Below are 22,552 nucleotides of genomic sequence, written 5' to 3' on the forward strand. Positions count from 1 at the left end.
TTAAAAAAAATAAATTGGGGTGGACTGAGAAGTGAATAGTTGGTGAAGTGGAAATCTGTGGCTATTGGAAATTCTTTTAAAAAGTTGCACTTAGAAGGGAGAGTGTAGTAGCCAATAGTCTGGGATAATAGGTTGTCATGATTTCCTGTGATATGCTCAATGGGGGAAGAAGGATCTTGCCAGATAGAGGGACCGTTTTTAGGTCAACGGTATAGAAATAGTTGAACTCTTACAGAACCCTGTTTACTGAGAACACTGGATTATTTGATATCCTTGTTTTCCAAAGTAACTGTTACCAAATGTGGTGGAGTTTGGGATATGAAGCCTGGTAGACTTGGTTTCAGAATTCTGCTTTGCTCTGTATTCTTGCTTCAGGTCACACAAATTCTTTTTGTTTTTTTTTTTTTTTTTTACAAATTCTTATTTAGTCTTGTTGAGCTTCAGTTTCTTCACTTGCATAATGGAGCGAATACTGTCTACTTCACAGATTTGTTAGGAATAAATGAGAACCTATGTAAATAAAGTACCTGGTACTTAGTAGGCATTCAACAAACTAATATCTGCCTGTCTTTTTTTTTCTTGCTTCCCATGGCAGCTGCTGTTTATTGTGTAGTTTCAGCATTGCATGTTTGCTCTTAGCCGTAAAGGAATAATTTGCGGGAGTTCTTCCTTCTTGCAACTTATCTTCTGTATAAAATAACTCGAGTTATTTTATAACATAGATTTTTGGGAAAACGGATATATGATTTGCTACTGCAATAATAACTATTAAAAAAAGAATTTTACCAAGCTTTTTGGCTTGTGTGCCTTTTTAAAAAAGTGTGTGTGTTTTAAACAAAGCTTACTAATTTAGATATGCCACTTTGGTAACTTCCTGCCAAAGTTAGAGTTTTTATGTTTTCCTTCTGAGACACACCTTAGTATAACTTTATTTTAGTTTCTGGAACCTTGCCATTTGGCATAATTTCAGACTAGACATGATGGATCCACATAAATACTTTTAAGATTTAAAGTACACAATACATTTTTTTTTTTTATAGGTGGGGGCATGTGAACTCTTAAAAGCCGTTGAGGTCTCAGGTCTGGATTTTATTTGGTTGTTTAAAATTTATTTGTAGTTTTGATTCTTGAATTACTTCTTATGCATATTTTGTACCAAAATGGTGAAATCAAGTCAGTCAGGTTTCTTTTCTACAAGTTCAGTTGCTAAAGCAGTCTCCTTAAAGGATTTAATATCTGCCCCCCAACCACCACCATAAACAGTCTCTAAAGAGGAATTAACTTATGTATATACCTTCCTAGATAGTGACTATTCAGAAATTCTGTAAAGGCATTAGAGTTTGCCAGCTTTAGTCAAGAATGAGTATGATAGTAAACGTACACTTTTTATTCTTTGGAATATAGGCCTTCCTGCTGAATGGGAGCAGTTGTCTCTTGCCCAGCTGCTAATAAGGGAGACTTCGTTGGTTAAGGGAAGCTTGTGGATGGTATTGCTGAGACTGGAAGTCTCATTGGTTCAAAGAGAGAAGTAACTTAATCAGGTGATCTCACCTGAACACAGGACGCTTTGTCTTATAAGCTTAAATAATACCCAGATAAAACGCTACAGGTCAATTTCTTTAAGCTAAAGACTAAATAAACTCTGTAGAAACTATGTTTCAAAGAGGAACCTTCCCCTGATTCACTCTTATATACATATTTTAAAATTTTATTTTCTTTATTTATTTTTGGCTGGGTTGGGTCTTTGCTGTTGAGCGCGGGCTTTCTCTAGTTGCGGTGAGTGGGGGCTACTCCTCATTGTGGTGCGCGGGCTTCTCGCTGTGGTGGCTTCTCTTTGTTGCAGAGCACGGGCTTTAGGTGCGTGGGCTTTAGTAGTTGTGGCTCACAGGCTCTAGAGCACAGGCTCAGTAGTTGTGGTGCACGGGCTTAGTTGCTCCACAGCATGTGGGATCTTCCCAGACCAGGGATCGAACCCATGTCCCCTGCATTGGCAGATGGATTCTTAACCACTGAGCCACCAGGGAAGCCCCACTATCTTATATTGTCTTCTGAAATTTTTTTGGCTTTGGATAAACCTTTGAAGAAAGATACAGTAGTTAATATTTGATGAAATGTTCCTGTATATCTGTTTATAGATTTTCTTTAAAAAAAATTAATTTATTTGTTTATGGCTGCGTTGGGTCTTCGTTGCTGTGCACATGCTTTCCCTAGTTGCGACGAGCGGGGGCTACTCTTCATCGTGGTGTGTGGGCTTCTCACTGAGGTGGCTTCTCTTGTTGTGGAGCACGGGCTCTAGGCGCGTGGGCTCAGTAGTTGTGGTGCACGGGTTTAGTTGCTCCGCGGCATGTGGGATCTTCCCAGACCAGGGATCGAACCCGTGTCCCCTGCATTGGCAGACGGATTCTTAACCACTGCGCCACCAGGGAAGTCCCATGTTCATAGATTTTCCAAGTTAAAATAACTTTTTCACTGGAGGAACTTATTATATCTTGTTTCTTTCCCCAAAGGTATATAGTTTGTAATATATTTTGCTGTTTGTATTTCAGAAATACATAGTGTTTCATTATATGGATTCAGCATAATGCATTTAACCCCATTTTTCGACATTTGAGTCTTGGATATGGAATAACATCATTAGTAAAATCTAGATTAGCTTTTTCTTTTAAAATAATTATTCTGTGATTTCCAAATTTTCTAAAATTAACATGTAATAAATTGGTAAACTCTAAAAAGCCCAGAAAAGAATATAAGTATTACTACTAATCTTACTGCCACCCAGAGATGACCTCTTTTTTATTTATTTTTTATTTTAGTCATTTATTTATTTTGCGGTACCCGGGCCTCTCACTGATGTGGCCTCTCCCATTGCGGAGCACAGGCTCCGGACGTGCAGGCTCAGCGGCCATGGCTCACGGGCCCAGCCACTCTGCGGCATGTGGGATCTTCCTGGACCGGGGCACGAAGCCGTGTCCCCTGCAACGGCAGGCGGACTCCCAACCACTGTGCCACCAGGGAAGCCCAATGACCTCTTTTTTAACATTTTGGTTGTATATCTTTCCAGACACTTTTTAAAAAAAACCTGTGTTCTAAATGGAAATACACTGTCTTCAAATGAGCTAAAGAAGACTGTTAGGAAACTTCTCAAAAGAAATGATAGATCCCTCCCCCACCCCCCACCAAAAAAAAATGATCTGCCTAAAGTCCTTGTAGACCAAGCTAGAAGTCTGTATTAACTGAGAATATCCTTCCAATGTTGAAGAAATAAATTTCAGACAGAATTCAACATACAAACCAATACAAGTCATTATTTGTAATCATGTATGTATCCAGTATAACTTTGATACTAACATGGCAAAGACATTTTATATATATATAAACATCCACATATATATATATCCACATTTATATATCCATTCTCTCTTTCTTATGAAAATATTAAGAAAAAATTAGGAATAGAATTTTACCAAACTGAATCTAGTTATCTAAAAGACAATATAGTACAGTAAAGTTTGATAAGGTCCCAAAAAAATCAACTGAAATTTTAGAAGCAGTTGATTTTATTGGACATGACTGGAAAATTTTTAAAAATTAATTTTGAAGAAAGAAAATATTTTTCCAAATATGCTTATATATATCTATATCATTTATTCAATAAATCTATTTATATTTACATATTTATATTTATTTTAATATTCAATAAATATAAACTGTAGGTATAGTAGACATCAGACTCTGTATTCAATGTTAGGCATCTGTTTTAAAAAAGATTCATTTCTTGCCCTCAAGTAGCTTGTAGTTTATTGAAAATATAGTTGAGGCCTAGTGAGAATGGTAAGAAAAAGAAAAAAAGAGAGAGAAAACAATAAAAAGCATTTTCCTTAAAGGGAATAGACCATTCCTAAGCAGGTATTGGTGTGAAATAAAGTTAGAGTGATGAGTAAATCATACAGTTTTATGTCTTATGTTGTTCTGTGCTGTCATTTCATGTCATCTGATATGATGCGAAATTATATTTAGGAGTAGAGAGACCACTTACTAATGGCAGTACTTGGATTTAAGAGCCTCATCACATTTGTCAATTAAAAGATAACCTAGCTACAATGTGGCACGTGGACTCAAAAACTCAAGAGGGGCTTCAAGAGTATAAAAAATTATCATGACACTTGTGAAAATTAATCAGAAGAAACCAGGAAATGACTGGAAATTTAAAAGAAGTATGTGGACTGTGAGGGAGAGGAGCAGTAGGAACTCTGATTTATTGCTGGTGGGATTGCAAAGTACTACACCCAGTTTGAAAGACAGTTTGGCAGTTTCTTACAAAACTAAACATACGCTTACACAGGATCTAATAATCATGCTCCTTGGTATTTACCCAAATGTAAAAAACTTATGTCCATACAAAATCCTGCATGTGGATATTTATAGCAGCTTTACGCATAATTGTCAAAATTCAGAATTTTTGGAATTCCAAAATTTTGGAATTTGGAAGCAACAATGATATCTTTCAGGAGATGAATGAATAAACTATGGTACATCCAGACTAAGCAAAAAGTCACGAAAAGATATGGAGGAGCCTTAAATGTATATCACTAAGAGAAAGAAACCAATCTGAAAGGGCTACATACTGTATGACTTCCACTATGTGACATTCCAGAAAAGGCAAAACTATGGACAGTTGTTGCCAGGAGTTAGAGGAGAGAGAAGGATGAATAGGTTGAGCATAGTGGATTTGGGGGGCAACAAAGCTACCCTCTGTATTACTATAATGGTAGATGCATATCATTCTACATTTGTCCAAACCCATAGAATGTACTATGCCAAGAGTGAACCCTAATGTAAACTATGGACACTGGATGACAATTATTTGTCAATGTAGGTTCATTAAGTGTAACAAATGTACCACTTTGGAGGGATTATTGATAATGTGGGAGGCTGCGCATGTGTGGGGAAAAAAGGTATGTGGGCAATCTTTGTACCTTCCACTTAATTTTGCTGTGAACCTAATACTGCTCTGGAAAAAATAAAGTCTATTTAAATAAAAAAAATAATAATAAAATAGTTAACTAACAAGGAACTACATTATAGCACAGGGAACGCTGCTCAGTATTTTGTTAATAACTGAAATGGGAAAAGAATTTGCAAAAGAATAGATACATGTATAACTGAATCACTTAGCTGTACACCTGAAAGTGACACAACATTGTTAATCAGTTATGCTCTGATATAAGATAAGAATTTAAAAACAAACAAACAAAAAACCTGTGCTCTAAAAAAAAACAACAAGAAGTTGGGATATTACTTTATGTACTCTTTTTAACATAGTCTCCTACAAAATTACTTTTTTTTTTTTCTTTCTCTGTACGCGGGCCTCTCACTGCTGTGGCCTCTCCCGCTGCGGAGCACAGGCTCTGGACGCGCAGGCCCAGCGGCCATGGCCCACGGGCCCAGCCTCTCAGCGGCATGCGGGATCCTCCCGGACCGGGGCGCGAACCCACGTGCCCTGCATTGGCAGGCAGACTCTCAACCACTGCACCACCAGGGAAGCCCCTACAAAATTAATTTTAATGGTTATGTGTGTTTCATTGTTTGTATTTGGCATAATCCACTTTACCTCCATTTTTTAATATTTAGGTTATATGCAGTTTTTGTGCTGTAATTCTGTATACAACATCTTAGTAGAAACTTTGGAAAACCTTCTCGGTCGCCCATCCCAGACTATCTCAGTGTGTTCTGGCCTTTTCTGCCTGCTTCTCTGTCTCTTCCAGTACTTCCTTCTTTAACAATAAGACCAGATCAGGCGGACAAGCTATTCTTCAAACAATTTATTAACTATCAGGCAACGAACATGCTGGCCTCTGTGAATTCAGGTATCAGAGAGAGACATAGACCCATTTTATTTGCCAGAGATAAATAATTCCAATACATCAGTTAAGTGTTGTGATAATTTTATGTATGTATCAGGTCCATGGAAACTCAGAAGGAGAGCATTGGTTGTGAAGGCAGTAGGCAGAGGAGAAAGATCTGGGAATAAGCATTTAATTAAGCTCTCTTAATATGCCAGGTAATATGCTAGGCATATTACTAGGCTCTTAGTTTACAACAAGGAGGTACATGAATTATATTTATTTGCATCCACCATATGAGGAAACTGAGCTTAGATAGGTAGATAATTTGCCCATGCTCACTCAAGTAGTAACTGGGAGAATGCCCAGAGTAAACCCAACTAGGTGTATCTGACTACAAAGCCTCAGCTCCATCTGGGACCCCACCGTGCCACACCAAAGGAAAGATTCCAGGAGGAGCTGAATAGAAAGAATACTAGAATGGCAAGTAGACCTTAGCTAGGTGGAGGGGGTGGGGTCATTGTTTGGAGCTTGGGAAGAGGTTTGAAACAAGTGAGGGGAGTTGAGAGAGGTGATATGAGGCTTAAGCCAACATTAAGAAAAAATTTGTATATAGTAAAATTCACTCTTTTGGGATACAGTTCTGTGAACTTAGACAATTTAGAACTTAGAGTCTTGTAACCACCATACAATCAAGATACAGAACTAGTCTGTTCCCCCCGCCCACCGAAATTCCCTCAGGCTTCTCTTTTTCAGTCAACTCCTCCCACCATTCTCCACCTCTGACAACCATGGGTCTGTTCTTCATCCTATAATGTCATATAAACGGAATGTCATATAATGCCATATAGTAAATGGAATCATATAATATGTAGCCTTTTGAGCCTGGCCTCTTCACTTAACATAATGCATTTTTAATTAGGTGGTTATTAATGATGTAAACGTTACTGTATAATTTTGCTGTAGTTTTTTGCTTATTTCAAAATGTGCTTATATCATCCCCAAGTCCAGCTTCATGTAAACAGCATTTTTTTGGGGTTTTTTTTGGCTGAGAAATGACTAATAGTTATAGCTTCCAATATCAAAGAAGCCCAAAATAGATTCCTGATAAGTGCCCAGGAGAAAGTAAAATAGAAAAAAATCAGCTGTCTCTCCCCACACCCTATTATGTCAGCCATCTCCTTGCCTTTTGCATGTAGAAATCTACATGGAAAGTTTGCTACTGAGTGTGACCTTTGCCAGCATGAAAAAAAAAGGGAACAGCTGTTACCATAAGAGGGTGGAAGGAATTAATGTTGTTCCTGGCCAGTTGGCACTGTGTGCCTTTCTGGGACAGTAACAACAGGTGACCAATTTCTGCTTTTTATTTTTGTTATCGTATAAATAAATAGGCTAACTTGTATTTTGTGCGGAAATCTCAGGGTCCATATTAAAATAAACTGCCCACGTAATTGTCCTGGATTTTTTTTTAAAGCTGTTTAAGTACATACACAAATTTCTTTTAAGAGTCTTAATGAACTAAGAGACTCCAAGGTTGAGGATATTATAGGTAATTATTGACAGAAAACCACAAAAAGCAAAAACCTTCTTTGGTAAATGTCACTTATATCTAAACTGCACTTTATCCCTTTTGTTCCAACTTAAACAGAAAACCAACAAGATAACTAAGTACTTTTTATAGTAAAACCATGTCAGCCACAGAGAGGTGGCGACTACAAGCCAGTGACCAGAATGTAGGTGTTCCTAAAAGCCGAGAGTGCACTGTTCTTTGAACTCTTGCCCCTGGATACTTTGAGTGCCATCTCTGTGAGTCACACCCAAATATATAGCGCTCTTGACCACTGATCCCTCCCATGTGGCTCCACACTCTTCACCTTCTCCCCCTCTACCTTGCACAAACTCATCTTCTTGAGGTACAGCTTTCATCAAGTCCTTTCTTGCTCAGGATCCAATGTTGATTTTTCATTTCTTTTTGAAGCATGTCCAAATTATTTACCTGGAATTGAAAATCCTTATACTGTAGTTTTGCTTTGCCCATTCATATTTCTCTTATTCCTCATTTCTCTCTACCCTGTTATAGTCGGATCATCCTATTTTTGTTTTTTAAATTGTCTGGCAACAGACTGACCTCAGGTATCAATCTTTAATTCATTACTAATTGTTTCCCATTGCAGGTATTCTGAATATTTTTTTCTACTCTATTTAAACCTCCAGTTATCTCCTGCTCTCCTCATTTTTTAGCAAATGGTACTGTTTCCCACTTCATTTAGAAGGCTTTAGAGTCAGATAAGTGCATGTTTGAATCCTGGATGCATCACTTACTATCAAGGCTGGTAGACAGTATACATCTGAGTCTTCCTTTCCCCTGCCCACAACCCTCCCGTGGACCTCCCCAAGATCCCACAACTAAAAGGTTGAAGCAGAACCCAGCTCCTCCAGCACCAACTGGCATCTGTTCTGAGTGGTGGCCAGCGCTGGTGCAGTACTAGTTGTTAAACATTTAAAATTTCACCCTTATTACATGTGTGACTTTAAGTTACTTATCCTCTCTGAGTCATCCTCTCATCTTTAAAATGGGGATAATAATACCAAGGTGACTCTTTGTTCATCAAATATTTGTTGAGGGCCTGCCTTGTTCTAAGCACAGTGTTAAGTGCTTGGGGTATATCAGAGAACAAAACAAACATATTCATGCCTTCTTGGAGCTTGTGTTCTAGTATTCTGAGGATTAAATGAAAATTACTGTTAAATGTTCAGTATGGTGCCAGACCCATAGAGGTGCTCACACTGTTTCAGCCCCCTTTCTTCCCTTTTGCCACACTGTTTTCATCAGGGCCAAAGGGCCCAGGGGAGTGTGGGAGGGGGAAAGGGTGAAGCCAATACTAATAACTGGATATGACATCCCCAGAGAGTAACCAGGACCTGACTACATTGCATAGCAATACAAATCAAACAGGAAACACTAAAAAAAACCCCAACACTAGCCAGCCCTGCTCTTGATGAGTTGATAGTCTTGGTCGTTTGTGTATGCTTACGTTTCCTCTCACCTCCTGTGGATCCAGCTCCATCCATTCATCCTCATTCTCAAGTCCTCCTCTCCCACCATCTGCATTTTACCACATCAGCTCACTATCACATCTTTTGCACCATAGAGAAGACCAAAAAAAATCATTAACCTTCTTTTGCCCAGGGTATAGACCAAGTTCTCCCCCTTCCTTCCTTTTTATCACAAGGCATTTAAAAGTTTCTACCCACTTACTCTCATTCTCTAATTCTTTTCAGTTTTTCTGTTTTCACTCAGAGAGTACTGCAGTCCTTCTATCAGGATTCATCAGTTACCTCTTGTGTGTTCTTTTTCTACTTAGCTTTTTAAGTGGCAACTGCTATTGTTAAGACGATCTGAACCCAGAAGGCTCACGGCCTCATTGACCCGAGGTTTGAATCCTAATTCTGCAACCTAAGTTACCTTGGGCAGGTTTCTTCATCTTCAAAATGATGTAATAACATTTCCCCTTTAAAGTTATTAAAGACCATCTAGCATACTGTCAGGGAGTTAAGTAAAAACTGTTACTGACATTTTTGAAAAGTGCCCCCTCATTTTCCCTGACACTGTTCTTTCATGTTCTTTATCCTACTTAACTGGTAGTTCATTGCTTATTAGTTGGCTATGTTGTCTTTCTTTTTTCTTTCTAACATTATGGTTGTTGTCACTTTCTCTGATCTTCATAAAATCTCATGGCTTCAGCTATCCCCTTTATAATTGAAATTTCAGATATTCATCTTTACTCTGCATTCTCTCTTGAGTGTCAGATATGAATGTCTAGCTGTGCTAGACATGAAACATTTGTCAAATGATCAGGACTAAGAATCAGGAAGGAGTCTCTGCATTTGATCTGTAGAGGAAACAAGCTATCTTACCTGGCAGACTTATTAGTTTCACTTAGTTAAGTTGGTAAAATTTTGAATGACTTTCTTTACTTTTGGACATCTAATGATCCTTTATAAAGAAGGGGAAGAAAACCCTGTATGTTCAGAAATAACATACAACTCCTGTCAACTGGCAGGAAGATTTTTCGTGTGATTCTGGAAAGATTTGCAACACCTGTTTCCAAAGAAAGCAAGAAAAATATTGCATGTTTTTCTCTCCAAAATGTATTTTGTTCAAACTGAATTGGACAACAAATAAAGAACATTCCTTAAATTAGGAATGAATAGAATTTTCTAAAAACTGCTCAGGTAACACAAAGTAGTAAAGAGCCAAAAAAATTTTATTTACTTTTAACCTTGGACTTCTAAAAGGAGAAAATGAAAGGGTTTGTAGAAGCAAATTTTACGAAAGTAACTGTAGACTTACTTGTTAGACCCAAATATACATGTAGAGAAATGAACAAACATGGTTAAATTTATATATATGCTGGATTTTTTTTTTGGAAGGGAGACTATTTCTTACATATGGGTTTTATCCATTACCTTTTTGGTAAAAGATCGGCTCTTAGAAGCAGTTCCCTCACTGTTTATTTTTCTTGTAAGTTTGCTGTTTATTTTTCTTGTAAGTTTTGCTGAGGTTTCTTATTTCTCTTCCATAGTTTGCCTCAAAGTGTACTTACACATTAGGATGGTTCAATCAACCCAAGTGTAGTAGATTAAGATATATGCTAGGTCACACAGAGCAACTCCACCTTCACCCCCAGTCTAACCAACAGAAGGAAATCAGCTGTTTGTCTCTACACAGACCAGCTTAAGCTCATAGAATCATGGATTGAAAAGGGACCTGAGAGATGTCATTCTTCTTTTTCATTTGTAGCTAAGAAACTGAGACCCTGGTGGTTAGTGTCCGTTCCTAAAAGAGAGGTGGTATGATATGAAAAGAAGAGGAACTTTTTGTTAAAATCCTGGCTTCCCTCTTTACCAACTGGGTAATCCTGGTATCTGCCTTAGTACACACCCAAGAGCTGTGTACTCTTGGGTGAGTTGCTTCACATCTGTGAGTTTCTGATAAAATTTAGCTCAGAGATATAGTTAGTGCCGTTTAAAATTTTTAATAATTTGCTGTATTTGTGTTTTGTTTTCTTAAACTTGAGCAAGACTGATTATTTTGTTAACCTATAAAAACTCATTTGGTGGGGCTTCCCTGGTGGCGCAGTGGTTAAGAATCTGCCTGCCGATGCAGGGGACACGGGTTCGAACCCTGGTCCGGGAAGATCCCACATGCCGTGGAGCAACTAAGCCCGTACACCACAACTACTGAGCCTGTGCTCTAGAGCCCGTGAGCCACAACTACTGAGCCTGAGAGCCACAACTACTGAAGCCTGTGCGCCTAGAGCCCGTGCTCCGCAACAAGAGAAGACACTGCAATGAGAAGCCTGTGCACCACAACAAAGAGTAGCCCCCGCTCGCCGCAGCTAGAGAAAGCCCGCGCGCAGCAGCGAAGACCCAATGCAGCCAAAAATAAGTAAATAAAATAAATAAATTTATATTTAAAAAAACTCATTTGGTTTTATTGATCTGATTTTTTGACCAATTGATCTGATTTTTCCTTTTTCTATTTCATTAATCTCCTATATTCTTTCACTTTCTCGAGCTTTTAAAAGATAAGTTATTGTGTTGAATGTTTGTTTCATTAATTTCTAATGTATAAATTTAAGACTACATTTTCACGTGTAGTATTTTAACTTTATACTTTAAATTTTGATTTGTCATATTTTCATTCATATCAAACTATTTTGTGATTTATATCTTAACTTTTCTATGACTTAGTGACTTGGAAGTTTTCAAACATGCAGATTTAGGGGGATACTCTTTCTTTGCCCTTTGTAGAATTGTTAGAGATAGGCAAATATCTGGCAAACAGTAGGTATTCAACTGATATTGTACTTTTCTTTAAAGAAATAAACTGTGACTCTTGAAATTAGAACAGGAAACATAATATTGCAATAAGTATGTAAGTAATACTAAAAGTGACTTTAGTTCTATAATATAGCCAAATAAGGAGATGAAGTATAAAGAGCAACGAGGGATGATGGGAAGAGGGTAAAATTGGGAGGAGGGGAAGGAGGAAGGAGAATTAAGGGAAGATGTAGGAATATCAGGTTGAATTAATTCTAGCTTCTTTGAGGTCATATTCTACTGGTCACTTAGGTCTGTGGACTTCAGGATATTAATTTTATGTTTCATATACTTTTATAGTAGAAGTGTCCATAGATGACCATTTGTGTGTGTGTGTGTGTGTGTGTGTGTGTGTGTGTGTGCACGCAGGTTGTGAAACTATATGGCAAAAGTTCATGTGTTTTTGAGGAGAGGGTCCATAGTTTCATTAGAATCTTAAAGGGGTCTGTGAACCCCAAGAAGTTAAGAACTGCTACTTTAGAGACTTCACTATGTGGGATAACTTGAGAAGCCTACCAGGAAAGAATTCTGTTTTTTCCTGTTCTAACAGTGATGACTACTACCCACTTGAGAGAGATTGAGTGTTCCTTATAATTCCTTAGGTTAGAAGCAGATGATCAGGCAATGTACTAAGAACAGAATTTAGCTTTTACTGAAGTGAAACTTAAAACTATATTGTATTTTACAAACATAAGTATTGTGCTGCTTGGAATGAATTACAAAAACCTAAATGCCTTTGATTAGTATTATCTGTATACAGCTAAGCTGAGTGTTCATGGCCTCCATTCAGGGTAGGAATAATTCTGGGAGAAAGAAGAAGCAGTTGGTAGCTGCTCTGCAGTTGGGGCGCTGTAAAGGCGGGCTTTGGGCAGCCAGAGCCAAGGAGGCACTCTGCTGGGTTAGAGATTAAGGGCTTCTTACCCCAGGACAGAAGAATGGGAAGATTTGAGGTTGGTGAGCCAGGTAGGAGAGTACCCCCGACAAACTTGACTGGCCCTCTTCCTTCCCCTTATAGGAAGGTTAGTTGCCTGGAGAGAGAAGCCAATTCAGGGTTCTTAAATTTGAGGGATGCAGCAGGGACAGGTTCTTTAAAGGAAGCAAGCCAAAAGTATTCACATAGGGGAATTTTATTCTGGGCATTGGCTCACAGTTAAATCTATGTTTACTCAAGTACTTCATAATTATTTCCTCTTAAGTTAGGGAATCAAAATTAGTTTTGCTGTGTATTAAGTGTTAACGAAATTTGATGGCTCTCAACCTTAGTTTATTTTTAACCCCCTAAATCTGCATTATCCATTATGAAAGCCTCGAGCCATATGTAGCTATTTAAGATGAAATTAATTAAAGTAAAATAAAAAAATTAGTCCTTCATTCTCACTAGCCACATATCAAGTGCTAATTAGTCAAGTGTGACTGGTGGCTGCTGTATTGGACAGCATGTTGTATTGGTTACTTTTGTTATCACAGAAAATTTCATTAGACACTGCCCTAAATGAAATTATTTATTTTCTTTCCTCTCTCCTCCATCAGACTGATGGTTTATATTAATATGTAATCAATTTTGAGGTTTAATATTACCCACTAGAGTAATATTCCTTTGCTTATTACATAATTAAACAGACAGTGCCACCCTTTTAGAATGATCTGCCTGAGTACCATTATTTTATAAGATTTTTCAAGAAGTGGTGACTAAAATAAGTATATTCATTATGGCTTGTATTTGATTACCCCTGCTAAACTGATGACTTTCTACTAAACTGATGACACTCTAGATTATTTCTACTGCCTATAAGATAAGCATGTTTTGTAACAAAATTTCTAATGTCAAAAAACCTTAGACCTTGGAATTTTTTTTTGTACACTTTTTAGGAGATATTAAACTTATAGTTGTTATGATCTACCTACTTCATATGTGGTAAATCATTGTAGTTCTCAAAAGTTTCAAGAGAGGAAAACCCCCAAAAGTAATAATTTCACTGTAGGCCTACTTCTCTGAGAGCTTATCAATCAGGCTTAAAAGCCAAAGGGTAATTTCTGTTACTTTGTTACTATTACTTTGTTTTTTGTTTTAAACAGAATAGAAAAGTAGGCCTTTTCCTTTGCCCTGGTTTCAAACAATCTCTTTACCATAGATGGGACTTTTTCAGTTAAGTTGCATGTATAACAATTTCAGGAAACACAGTGAGAAAGGTTTCATTGTGATAAAGTGTTTTTTAAAATTCAAAATTAATGATCATGATCTTTTGTTTTATTATGAAATATTCAAACATGGAAGTACATACAGTGGAAAATTAGTTTTCTACCTGATTTGTATTAATACCATCTGGAAATAACTACTTGAAAGTTGGTTATATATTCTAGGCTTTCCAATGTATATTTAGACATAAATGCAAGTAATTTGTTTTATATAAATGAAGCTATACTAAATATAATGTTTTTACAGATTAGTTTGCCTACTAAACAATATATACATGTACATATTTTTCTATATATATGATTCATACTCATGCTATTGATTAGGTTTAAAATATTTTCCCCAGATTTTATGGTAGGACATCTAAAGCATAAATATGTTTTTTATGAAGATAATATACAGTAGTAGTGTATGTGCAGCTGCTTTAGCATGATAGTGACCTATATGTGCTCAATACATGTTAATTTCTGTTCTTCTTTTTGGACATATATGAGAAAGGCCATGGAAGATGATTAACTGTTTTTTTCACTATAAAGCAAACCTTTCTCTTAATCATATTTGTGTTTTGTGATTCAGGTTTATAAATTACTACAAGACTAGCAGGGTTGCTATTTAAGAGTCTTGTAAGCTAGGCTACCCCAACTATTTTAGGTGCTTCTGGTAAGAGCAGATATTTCCTAGTGAGTAAGAGACCACATTATGATTTATCCTTTTAACTGAGAGGACACAGTATAGTATGTACTGTAAAGTTGTACAATATATGAAAACGTTTTACATGGGAATCTTGGAACAAAGTCCTTTGCTAACTTTGAAGATTTATAGAATGGATGCTGAGATTGGGAATTCAACACTTCTCTTATGGAGTAGGATATGTTATTGTGTGCTTTGTGATAAAATTTCAGGTCTGATTGTTTCTGTAGGTTCTAGAGAAGAGATTAGGAAAAGATGGATCTAGAGCTGATTGTTAATTATTTGTAAAGTCCTATTTTGAAGTATTATTGCTTTATACTCCTCATTTCATCTGGAAATCTGATCCTTCTGCTTTCCTGTGGGAATTTGTGGACCCTCTGTTTTGGGTGGATCAGTAAAGAAGGTTGAATTGGGGCCCCAGCTCCTTTTTTCATTGAGAAAAGAGTAAGGGGTGCTCCTGAGAGAAGTGCTTCTGCAATAGCCATGTCTTAAGCTTTGCTTTGGAGATAATGCTGGACTGTACAAAAATTGCCTTCAAGATTCCAGGAATTTGTGAATCGTAAATTTCTTTTAGCAGTTAACGTGGGTATATCAGTCTTTTTATCTTTATTTGTTAGCACTTTGTGTTCCCAGTGGAAAACAAGCTTGAGAAATAATTGTTAGAATATAGAATTGGAAGTGCTTCCCTAGCATGTTCTTGGACTTAAGATCATTAACCAGTTTTGTTTGTTTTTTGTTCTTTTCTTGGTTTATTTGTTTTAACTTGGGTCTTGTGGAGAGAAAAATAACTTAAAACTTTTCAGGACCTAAGTTTATAGTTATACAAAATTATTATTATGTGCCTCAGAGGCTTTTGCATGCTTGTTTATTCATTGGTTCATTTATTCATTCAACATATATTCCTTGAAGTGCTTACTATAGGCAGGATTGTGGAGGGAAGTCTATCAGATAGTAATCTACTCAGGGTAAAGGACAATTGGAAAATGTATTTTGTAGAGATACCAAAGGTTGAAGATAGGGGGGGGGTGTGTGTGTGTGTGTGTGTGTGAATTTAAGAGAGACATAGACACACATCCATATATACATATACAGAGACATGGTCTGTAGTTCTGTGGGGAAAAATCTAAACATTTTTAGAACTGTCTCTTCTTATTCCCACTGTTATTTCTTTATTTCAAGCCCTCAACATCTCTCATATACACTAGTATTTCTTGCCTCTGGACTTTCCCTCTCCCGTTGCGGAACACAGGCTCTGGACGCGCAAGCTCAGTGGCCATGGCTCACGGGCCCAGCCACTCCGCGGCATGTGGGATCTTCCCGGACCGGGGCACGAACCTGTGTCCCCTGCATCGGCAGGCGGACTCTCAACCACTGCGCCACCAGGGAAGCCCTCCCTCTATTCTAACTTCACACTTCTCTATCCTTTATACAATTTTTCCGAGTCTTTTCCCCCACTAAGGCACAGATTGGGTTGTGTGTCTCCTGTTACCCACAGAATAGAGTCCAAACTTCTTAATATATAGTCTGAATATAGATTCTGTAAAAAGTCCCTTTATTAAACTCTCCTGAGTTATCTACATTTAGTTACTGGACTCTATTTCATGCTGAGACCCTGACTGGTCTTACCTTCTGCCTCCCGGTTCTAGATAGCTTTTTCCCTGTGTGGACCTGCTCTCATCATTGTCTGCCTTGTCCTCAGTACTAAGAGGCTCACTTTGCCCTTTGGCTTCTAGATGGGTTTGAAGAATGGGAAGCACTGGAAGGAGAGTGGGGTTTCTTCTCCTGGAGTCCTCCTGCCAACTCCTCTGTCATGTTGGCTCTCCCAGAGGTCATAGCTCTTTGAACCTTCTAGGTCTAGGAGTGGTTGCAGCTTCAGAAGGTTGTACTATCTCTTGACTTTGCCCTCACCATAACTTGTAAATAGTCCCTTATTAAGCTCTTCTTAAGTTCCCCAGTTTGAGGGTGCTGTTTCCTGCTGCGATCCTGACTGCTACATTGTCTAAGTCATCTAAGCTTCAGTTCTGTTTGCAGTTACAGCTGTGTTATTTTCCAGTAGCGCTTATCTCTCTCTTATTAAAAATTTTGTGGTGAGGTCTTTTTCATTCCTTTCCTTTTTTAGTGTTTTTAGCCCTTCCCTTTTTTTTTTCTTTTTCCTTTCCTGGCACTGTGGCTGCCGTGTCATAGAAATTGAAATGTCTGAGTGAATAATGAGGGGAGATTTTCAAGAAGATGGACACTTGAATTTCCCTGTGGTATAGCGTAATATTTATTTAGATGTCTGAAATTGAGAAAATAGGGAAAGGTGTAGTGGGTACTGAAGTCAGTATATTTACTTTAATAATGTCTAGATTTATATTTCATTCTTTTCAAAACGTAAACTTAGGACTTGTTTTTCTTTACCTTTGCTTCTACATATTAGAAATTAACATTGGTTCTCTTTAATATGCATTTTAGATTTATTCCATTGGAATATTTTGTAACAACCTGTCTTTAAGGAACTATGTACTATATATAAAATGGGAGATACTTCAATTATTACTTAATTGGAGAAGAATATAGGAAATATATATATATGTATATATATATGTATCTATCTCCAGGTATTCATTTATCTATCTTCCTCAATATAACTTAGAGAAGATGCGGTAAGAGCAGACATACAGTAGTTAACAAATCTGTTTATTAGCAGCATTGAACTTTTAAAAGTGACTTCTCTTAAGGGAATTTCAATTAAGAGAAAAATACCCTAGAATTATGATTAGTGTCAAAAATAGTTTCTATATCCTTTATATATTAAGGAAAGAATATTTGTGTTCTGTGAAAGAGTTTGTTTTGAGAAGAATCTTCCTATAATACTAACTTTGACACAGAACTCTCTATTACTACCCTAAAAAATTACCACTGAAAATAATTTCTGTGTAGATAGAGAATATTTCATTGCTTTTTAGAGTAGAGGTGTCTGTTTACTCTGTGGGGATGGCTATGCCTGTGTGTGTGTGTGTCTTAGTCTGCTTGGGCTGCCATAACAAAGTACCAAAAACTAGGTGGCTTAACAACAGAAACTTGTTTTCTCAGAGTTCTAGAGGCTGGGATTCTGAGATCAGGGTGCCAGCATGGTCAGGTTCTTTTGAGGGCTCTCTTCCTGGCTTGCAGATGGCCACCTTCTTGTTGTATCCTCACATGGCCTTTCCTTGGATGCGTGCATGTGGAAAGAGATCTCTCTCTCTCTCTTCCTTTTCTCATAAGACCACCAATCTTATTGAATTAGGACCCTACCTTTATGACCTCATTTAGCTTAATTACCTCCTAAAAATCCTATCTCCAATTATAGTAAAATTGGGGGTAGGAACTTCAACATAAGAATTTGGGGGGACAGACACAGTTCAGCCCATAGTAGTGTGCGTGTGTATATATAAATCACATGAGTAATAGAGGAAATCATTGTGATATATTTAACTTGAAGAAAGAGATTCATGCTTAGACAGTGACAACCCAATATTGAAGCTCATTATTGAAGTTTCTTCATAAAGATGTGGTGTTAGTGGAGGTGGTGTAAGATATTCTCTCACAGAGTGTATATGACACCTTTTTTCCTCAGACCTCATTGTGTTTACTCTGTTCTCACTCTTCTTTTTTTTTTTTTTGCGGTACGTGGGCCTCTCACTGTTGTGGCCTCTCCCGTTGCGGAGCACAGGCTCTGGACGCGCAGGCTCAGTGGCCACGGCTCACGGGTCCAGCCGCTCCGCAGCATGTGGGATCTTCCTGGACCGGGGCACGAGCCCGTGTCCCCTGCATCGGCAGGCGGACTCTCAACCACTGCACCACCAGGGAAGCCCTGTTCTCACTCTTCTTGATGTCTTAGCATTGACGTCCTACATTTAACCTAGTACAGACTTGATACTCTAAGCTACTTTCATTGGCTTTTTGTATAACAACATTGTCTTACTTCTCTGTTGTTCATTCTTGTGTTTAAAGAATGGTCAATATGTTCTGCTTAATGAGAGAGACACAGCCCCTGCCCTCTAGAGCATGTAATCATCTCCTCTCCCTCTCTCTCCTGCAATCTCTTTTCGTGATTTCACTATGGATATTAGTCCTTACCTGACTGTTTTTATTGATCTCTGTTAGTCTTGACTTTAGGCTTTCTCTAAGACTGTTTCATTCTCCTGGCTTCTTACCACCTCCAATGCCAACAATCTGCAAATCTGTCTCTACTTCTTATCTTCATCCTGCATTATATTCCTTTCGCCGTTTAGTGAATTTTTACTGAGAGCCAACTGTGTGCCTGGTCCGAAGGATACAAGAATGTTACGGTCTTTGTCCTCAAGTTGCTGACAAAATGCAAAAAGCAGTTTAAAATACTATGTAATGGATGTGTGTCCAAGGTGCCATGGGGCAGATAAATAGGGAGTGCCTTACTTATCAGGGAAAGGGAAACAAGGGGACAGGTATCCCCAACAGAAGGCTGAACATATATGTAGGTACCTAAGGTTTTGAAAACATAGTATGTTCAGGCAACAGCAAATGGTTCAGTGTGATTGGAGCCGTAAGCTACATGGGGAAGAGTGAAAGATGAGGCTGAGCGTTTAAGGTGTCAGATTACCTCAAAGGCAATATTTTCAATACTCAACTAATTTTCTTTCATCATAAACCAGCTGCCTGTCCCAACTTCACATTTTTGTCAATGGGACCATCATTCTCCCTATTCCAAAAGCCTGAAGTGTCATCTTCAGGTCTGCCTCAACAATTGTGACCAGTCCTCAAATTGAGTCATTTCCATATTCAAAACACTCTTTCATGTGTCCTTTTCTGTTTTCCCTGTCAACATACTACTTAACACTTAATTAGTAGATTATTTCAAAGCTGTGTTAAATGCTCCCCTTTCTAATTTTTTTTAAGTTAATTTTTAAAAACCCCTTATTTTACTGTGTTACTAACCCTGAGCAAAAGAGGACAGTGATATTTTATTTATTCCTACAGGATAAGTCCTTTCTTAGGCCAGTATTTTAAAAATATAATTCTTTTTGTTAAACCCCAAAATCTCAGGTTCTCTTCCTCCCATTAAAAACCACACAATTGTGGAATTAAGAGTAATCTGCAGAAAAGAAGATTTTGTTTCATTAACGTTGAGTTTTTATTATGAACATAACATGTACTTTATACTGAATAAGCTTTTTCAAAGGACAGGTACCCCTCACCCAAATCATCTTCCTTATCACAATTCTGTTAATTTAGCAAATCACTTGCCTCCATGGGAGACATCATATATACACTGACTCTAGGAACAGATAGCCTGTGTTGTAATCCTGGTTCCACTACTTACTAGTTCCAGCAGGGTTCCTCATTTCTTAAAGCCTCATAATAATTTTATGTGAAAAAAGGGGGAAGTGATGTTACCTACTTCACAAGGTTGAGGTAAGGATTGAGTTAATCTGTGTAGCCTAGTGCTTGGCATGTGTGAGCACGCAGTACATGTTCGCTATAAAATGTTATGTACCTTGAAAACTTCTTGCTCATTCTCTCTGTACTCTTGTTGGTGTGACCTCATGCTGCTCTTGCATCCCTCTACCACCTAAGTGCTCTCCTTGAGGCCCTCCCTATTGCCTATGATTTACCTGCTGCTTCAAGTTCAGCTCAGTTGCCTGTTCTTTAATAGTCTTTTTTAAAAAATTAATTAATGTATTTATTTGTTTTTGGCTATGTTGGGTCTTTGTTGCTGCACGTGGGCTTTCTCTAGCTGTGGCGGGCAGGGGCTACTCTTCGTTGTGGTGCGCGGGCTTCTCATTGTGGTGGCTTCTCTTGTTGCAGAGCACAGGCTCTAGGCATGCGGGCTTCAGTAGTTGTGGCATGTGGGCTCAGTAGTTGTGGCTCACGGGCTCAGTAGTTGTGGCTTGTGGGCTCTAGAGCGCAGGCTCAGTAGTTGTGGCGCATGGGCTTAGCTGCTCCGTGGCATGTGGGATCTTCCTGGACCAGGGCTCGAACCCGTGTCCCCTGCTTTGGCAGGCGGATTCTTAACCACTGTGCCACCAGGGAAGCCCTAATAGTCTTTTCTAACTACTCCAGTTCACGTTGACCTCTGAATTCCTATAGGGCCTTTTATATCATTTTAGAAATTAGTCATATTTTCTCTTTTATGGTATTCCTTTTAACATTTACATATAGTAAAATGTACTTTTTTTTGGGTACAGTTCTGTGAGTTTTGACAAATACTTAGAGTTGTGGAATTACCATCACAATCAAGATATAGAACAATTTCATCATCCCTCAAAAATCTGTCTTAGTATTATTACTTTTGAAACTGCTTCCTGAGTATGCCTTCTGTTGCTACATGTACAATTTAGGCCCTTGAACCGAGTGCCCGTTTTACACTAATTGTCTCCTCTATGTTTGGCATACTCTAGTATCAAGGATATAGTAAGTAGATGCTTGACTGTTTGAATTGTATAAAACAAAGCCTAAAAGTGTGGTAAATTTAAACATACTAAGAAATTACTAATTTAAGTTATTTAACTTCTCTTTGGTCTTTCATTTTATTTGGGTGAAAAATTTCAAATGAACATTATTTCTGTATAACTTGTTAAAGTGATTTTGGAGCCTTACCAGGGCTAATAAAAACCATTTTTAATTTGTCTTTGGAAAACAAAGGACTTATTTCTGTTCTTATTATCAAATATACTTACAGTTTCTATTTTTTTTAACCCTATTAATTTAAATTTTAATATGAAACAAAATTTTGTATCTTTTCCCTCTTTGACTGCATTTGGCTGTTATGATGTATTATTGATTATTAAATGTATTTACTGAGTTTTGCCTTTTTTTCTTAAACATATTTAATGTATTGAGCAATTCAGTTAAAAATGAACTACGAACAACATGTAAAATACAAAACCTTCCTGTTTTCTCAACTTTATTTTTTCATGGGCCAATGTTGCTGTCTTCCCTTGGGGTTTCCTTTATTGATTGTCCCTAAAATCAGAGGTCAAGGCAAGTAAGAGAATTTAAACTTGATAAAGGTGGGGCTGATGTGGACAAGCTAAATGCATGGTTTCCTCAGTCTTTACTCTTGGATGTAATGGAATAGTGATCCTTTTTCAGAAAGGGCAAAATACGGTTGAGATTTGCATCCCATTTAGTAGACTTTACTTCCTAATGAAGTGAATTGAATTTAACCATGTGTGTCTTTTTTTCCCTTCCCTAACAGCTTCCATGCCTATGGCTGTTCTAAATTTGGGCCAAATATATCCATTTCAGAGAGGCTTTTTCTGTAAAGACAACAGCATCCAGTATCCGTACCATGACAGTACCATCACAACCACTGTCCTCAACACAGTGGGGCTTGGTTTACCCATTTCCTGTGTAAGTAAATGAATAAGTAGGTAGTGATGGGTTTGTTGTGCTGGAGGTTTTATGAAGTGATCGAATTGGGGTGGGGGTAAATCCATAGTACTGTCGTCACCAGAGTTGGTGTGGTGAATGATTGCTTAAAGAATATAGCCACTGCTTCAGTCCAGGGCAGTGTTTCTCCAGTTAAAGGGAGATATTGCCCCAAATAACTTGATGTCATCATAAAGAATTATAGAATGATTATTTTAGAATGAAGAGTTCATTTAAGTAATTTTGGATCAACACTTTTCAGTAGACAAGTGAAGAAACTTAGGCCCAGATACTTGCTCAAGCCCAGTAAGCTATTTTATGGCAGAGCTGAAACTAAGATTATGCTTATTTTATCATGTTAAGTGGAAATTGAGGCCACAAAAACGGAGATAGATTTATTTGTTAAATTTGAGAATACAGTTCATCAGAAAGAATGTAAATACATATGCAAAAGAAGATCCTCAGAATATATCAAAACTATATCACTATTTTTTTTTTCTTACGGTACGCGGGCATCTCACTGTTGCGGCCTCTCCCGTTGCGGAGCACAGGCTCCGGACATGCA

General features: G+C 37.8%; 1 protein-coding gene across 2 annotated transcripts in view; it reads left to right on the top strand.

Moving 5' to 3' along the window:
* PLPP1 (phospholipid phosphatase 1) overlaps window positions 1-22,552 on the top strand; it is a 128,598-nt gene that overhangs the window by 15,930 nt on the left and 90,116 nt on the right. Inside the window, exon 2 of one of the 2 annotated variants that reach the window (XM_032626432.1) lies at window positions 21,815-21,969. The exons of the other annotated variant lie outside the window; for it this stretch is intronic. Coding sequence (XP_032482323.1) covers window positions 21,815-21,969 — 155 coding nt within the window. The remainder of the gene's footprint in view (window positions 1-21,814; window positions 21,970-22,552) is intronic. 2 annotated transcript variants of the gene reach the window in all.

The sequence above is a fragment of the Phocoena sinus genome, chromosome 3, assembly GCF_008692025.1.
Source record: "Phocoena sinus isolate mPhoSin1 chromosome 3, mPhoSin1.pri, whole genome shotgun sequence".
NCBI lineage: Eukaryota > Metazoa > Chordata > Mammalia > Artiodactyla > Phocoenidae > Phocoena > Phocoena sinus.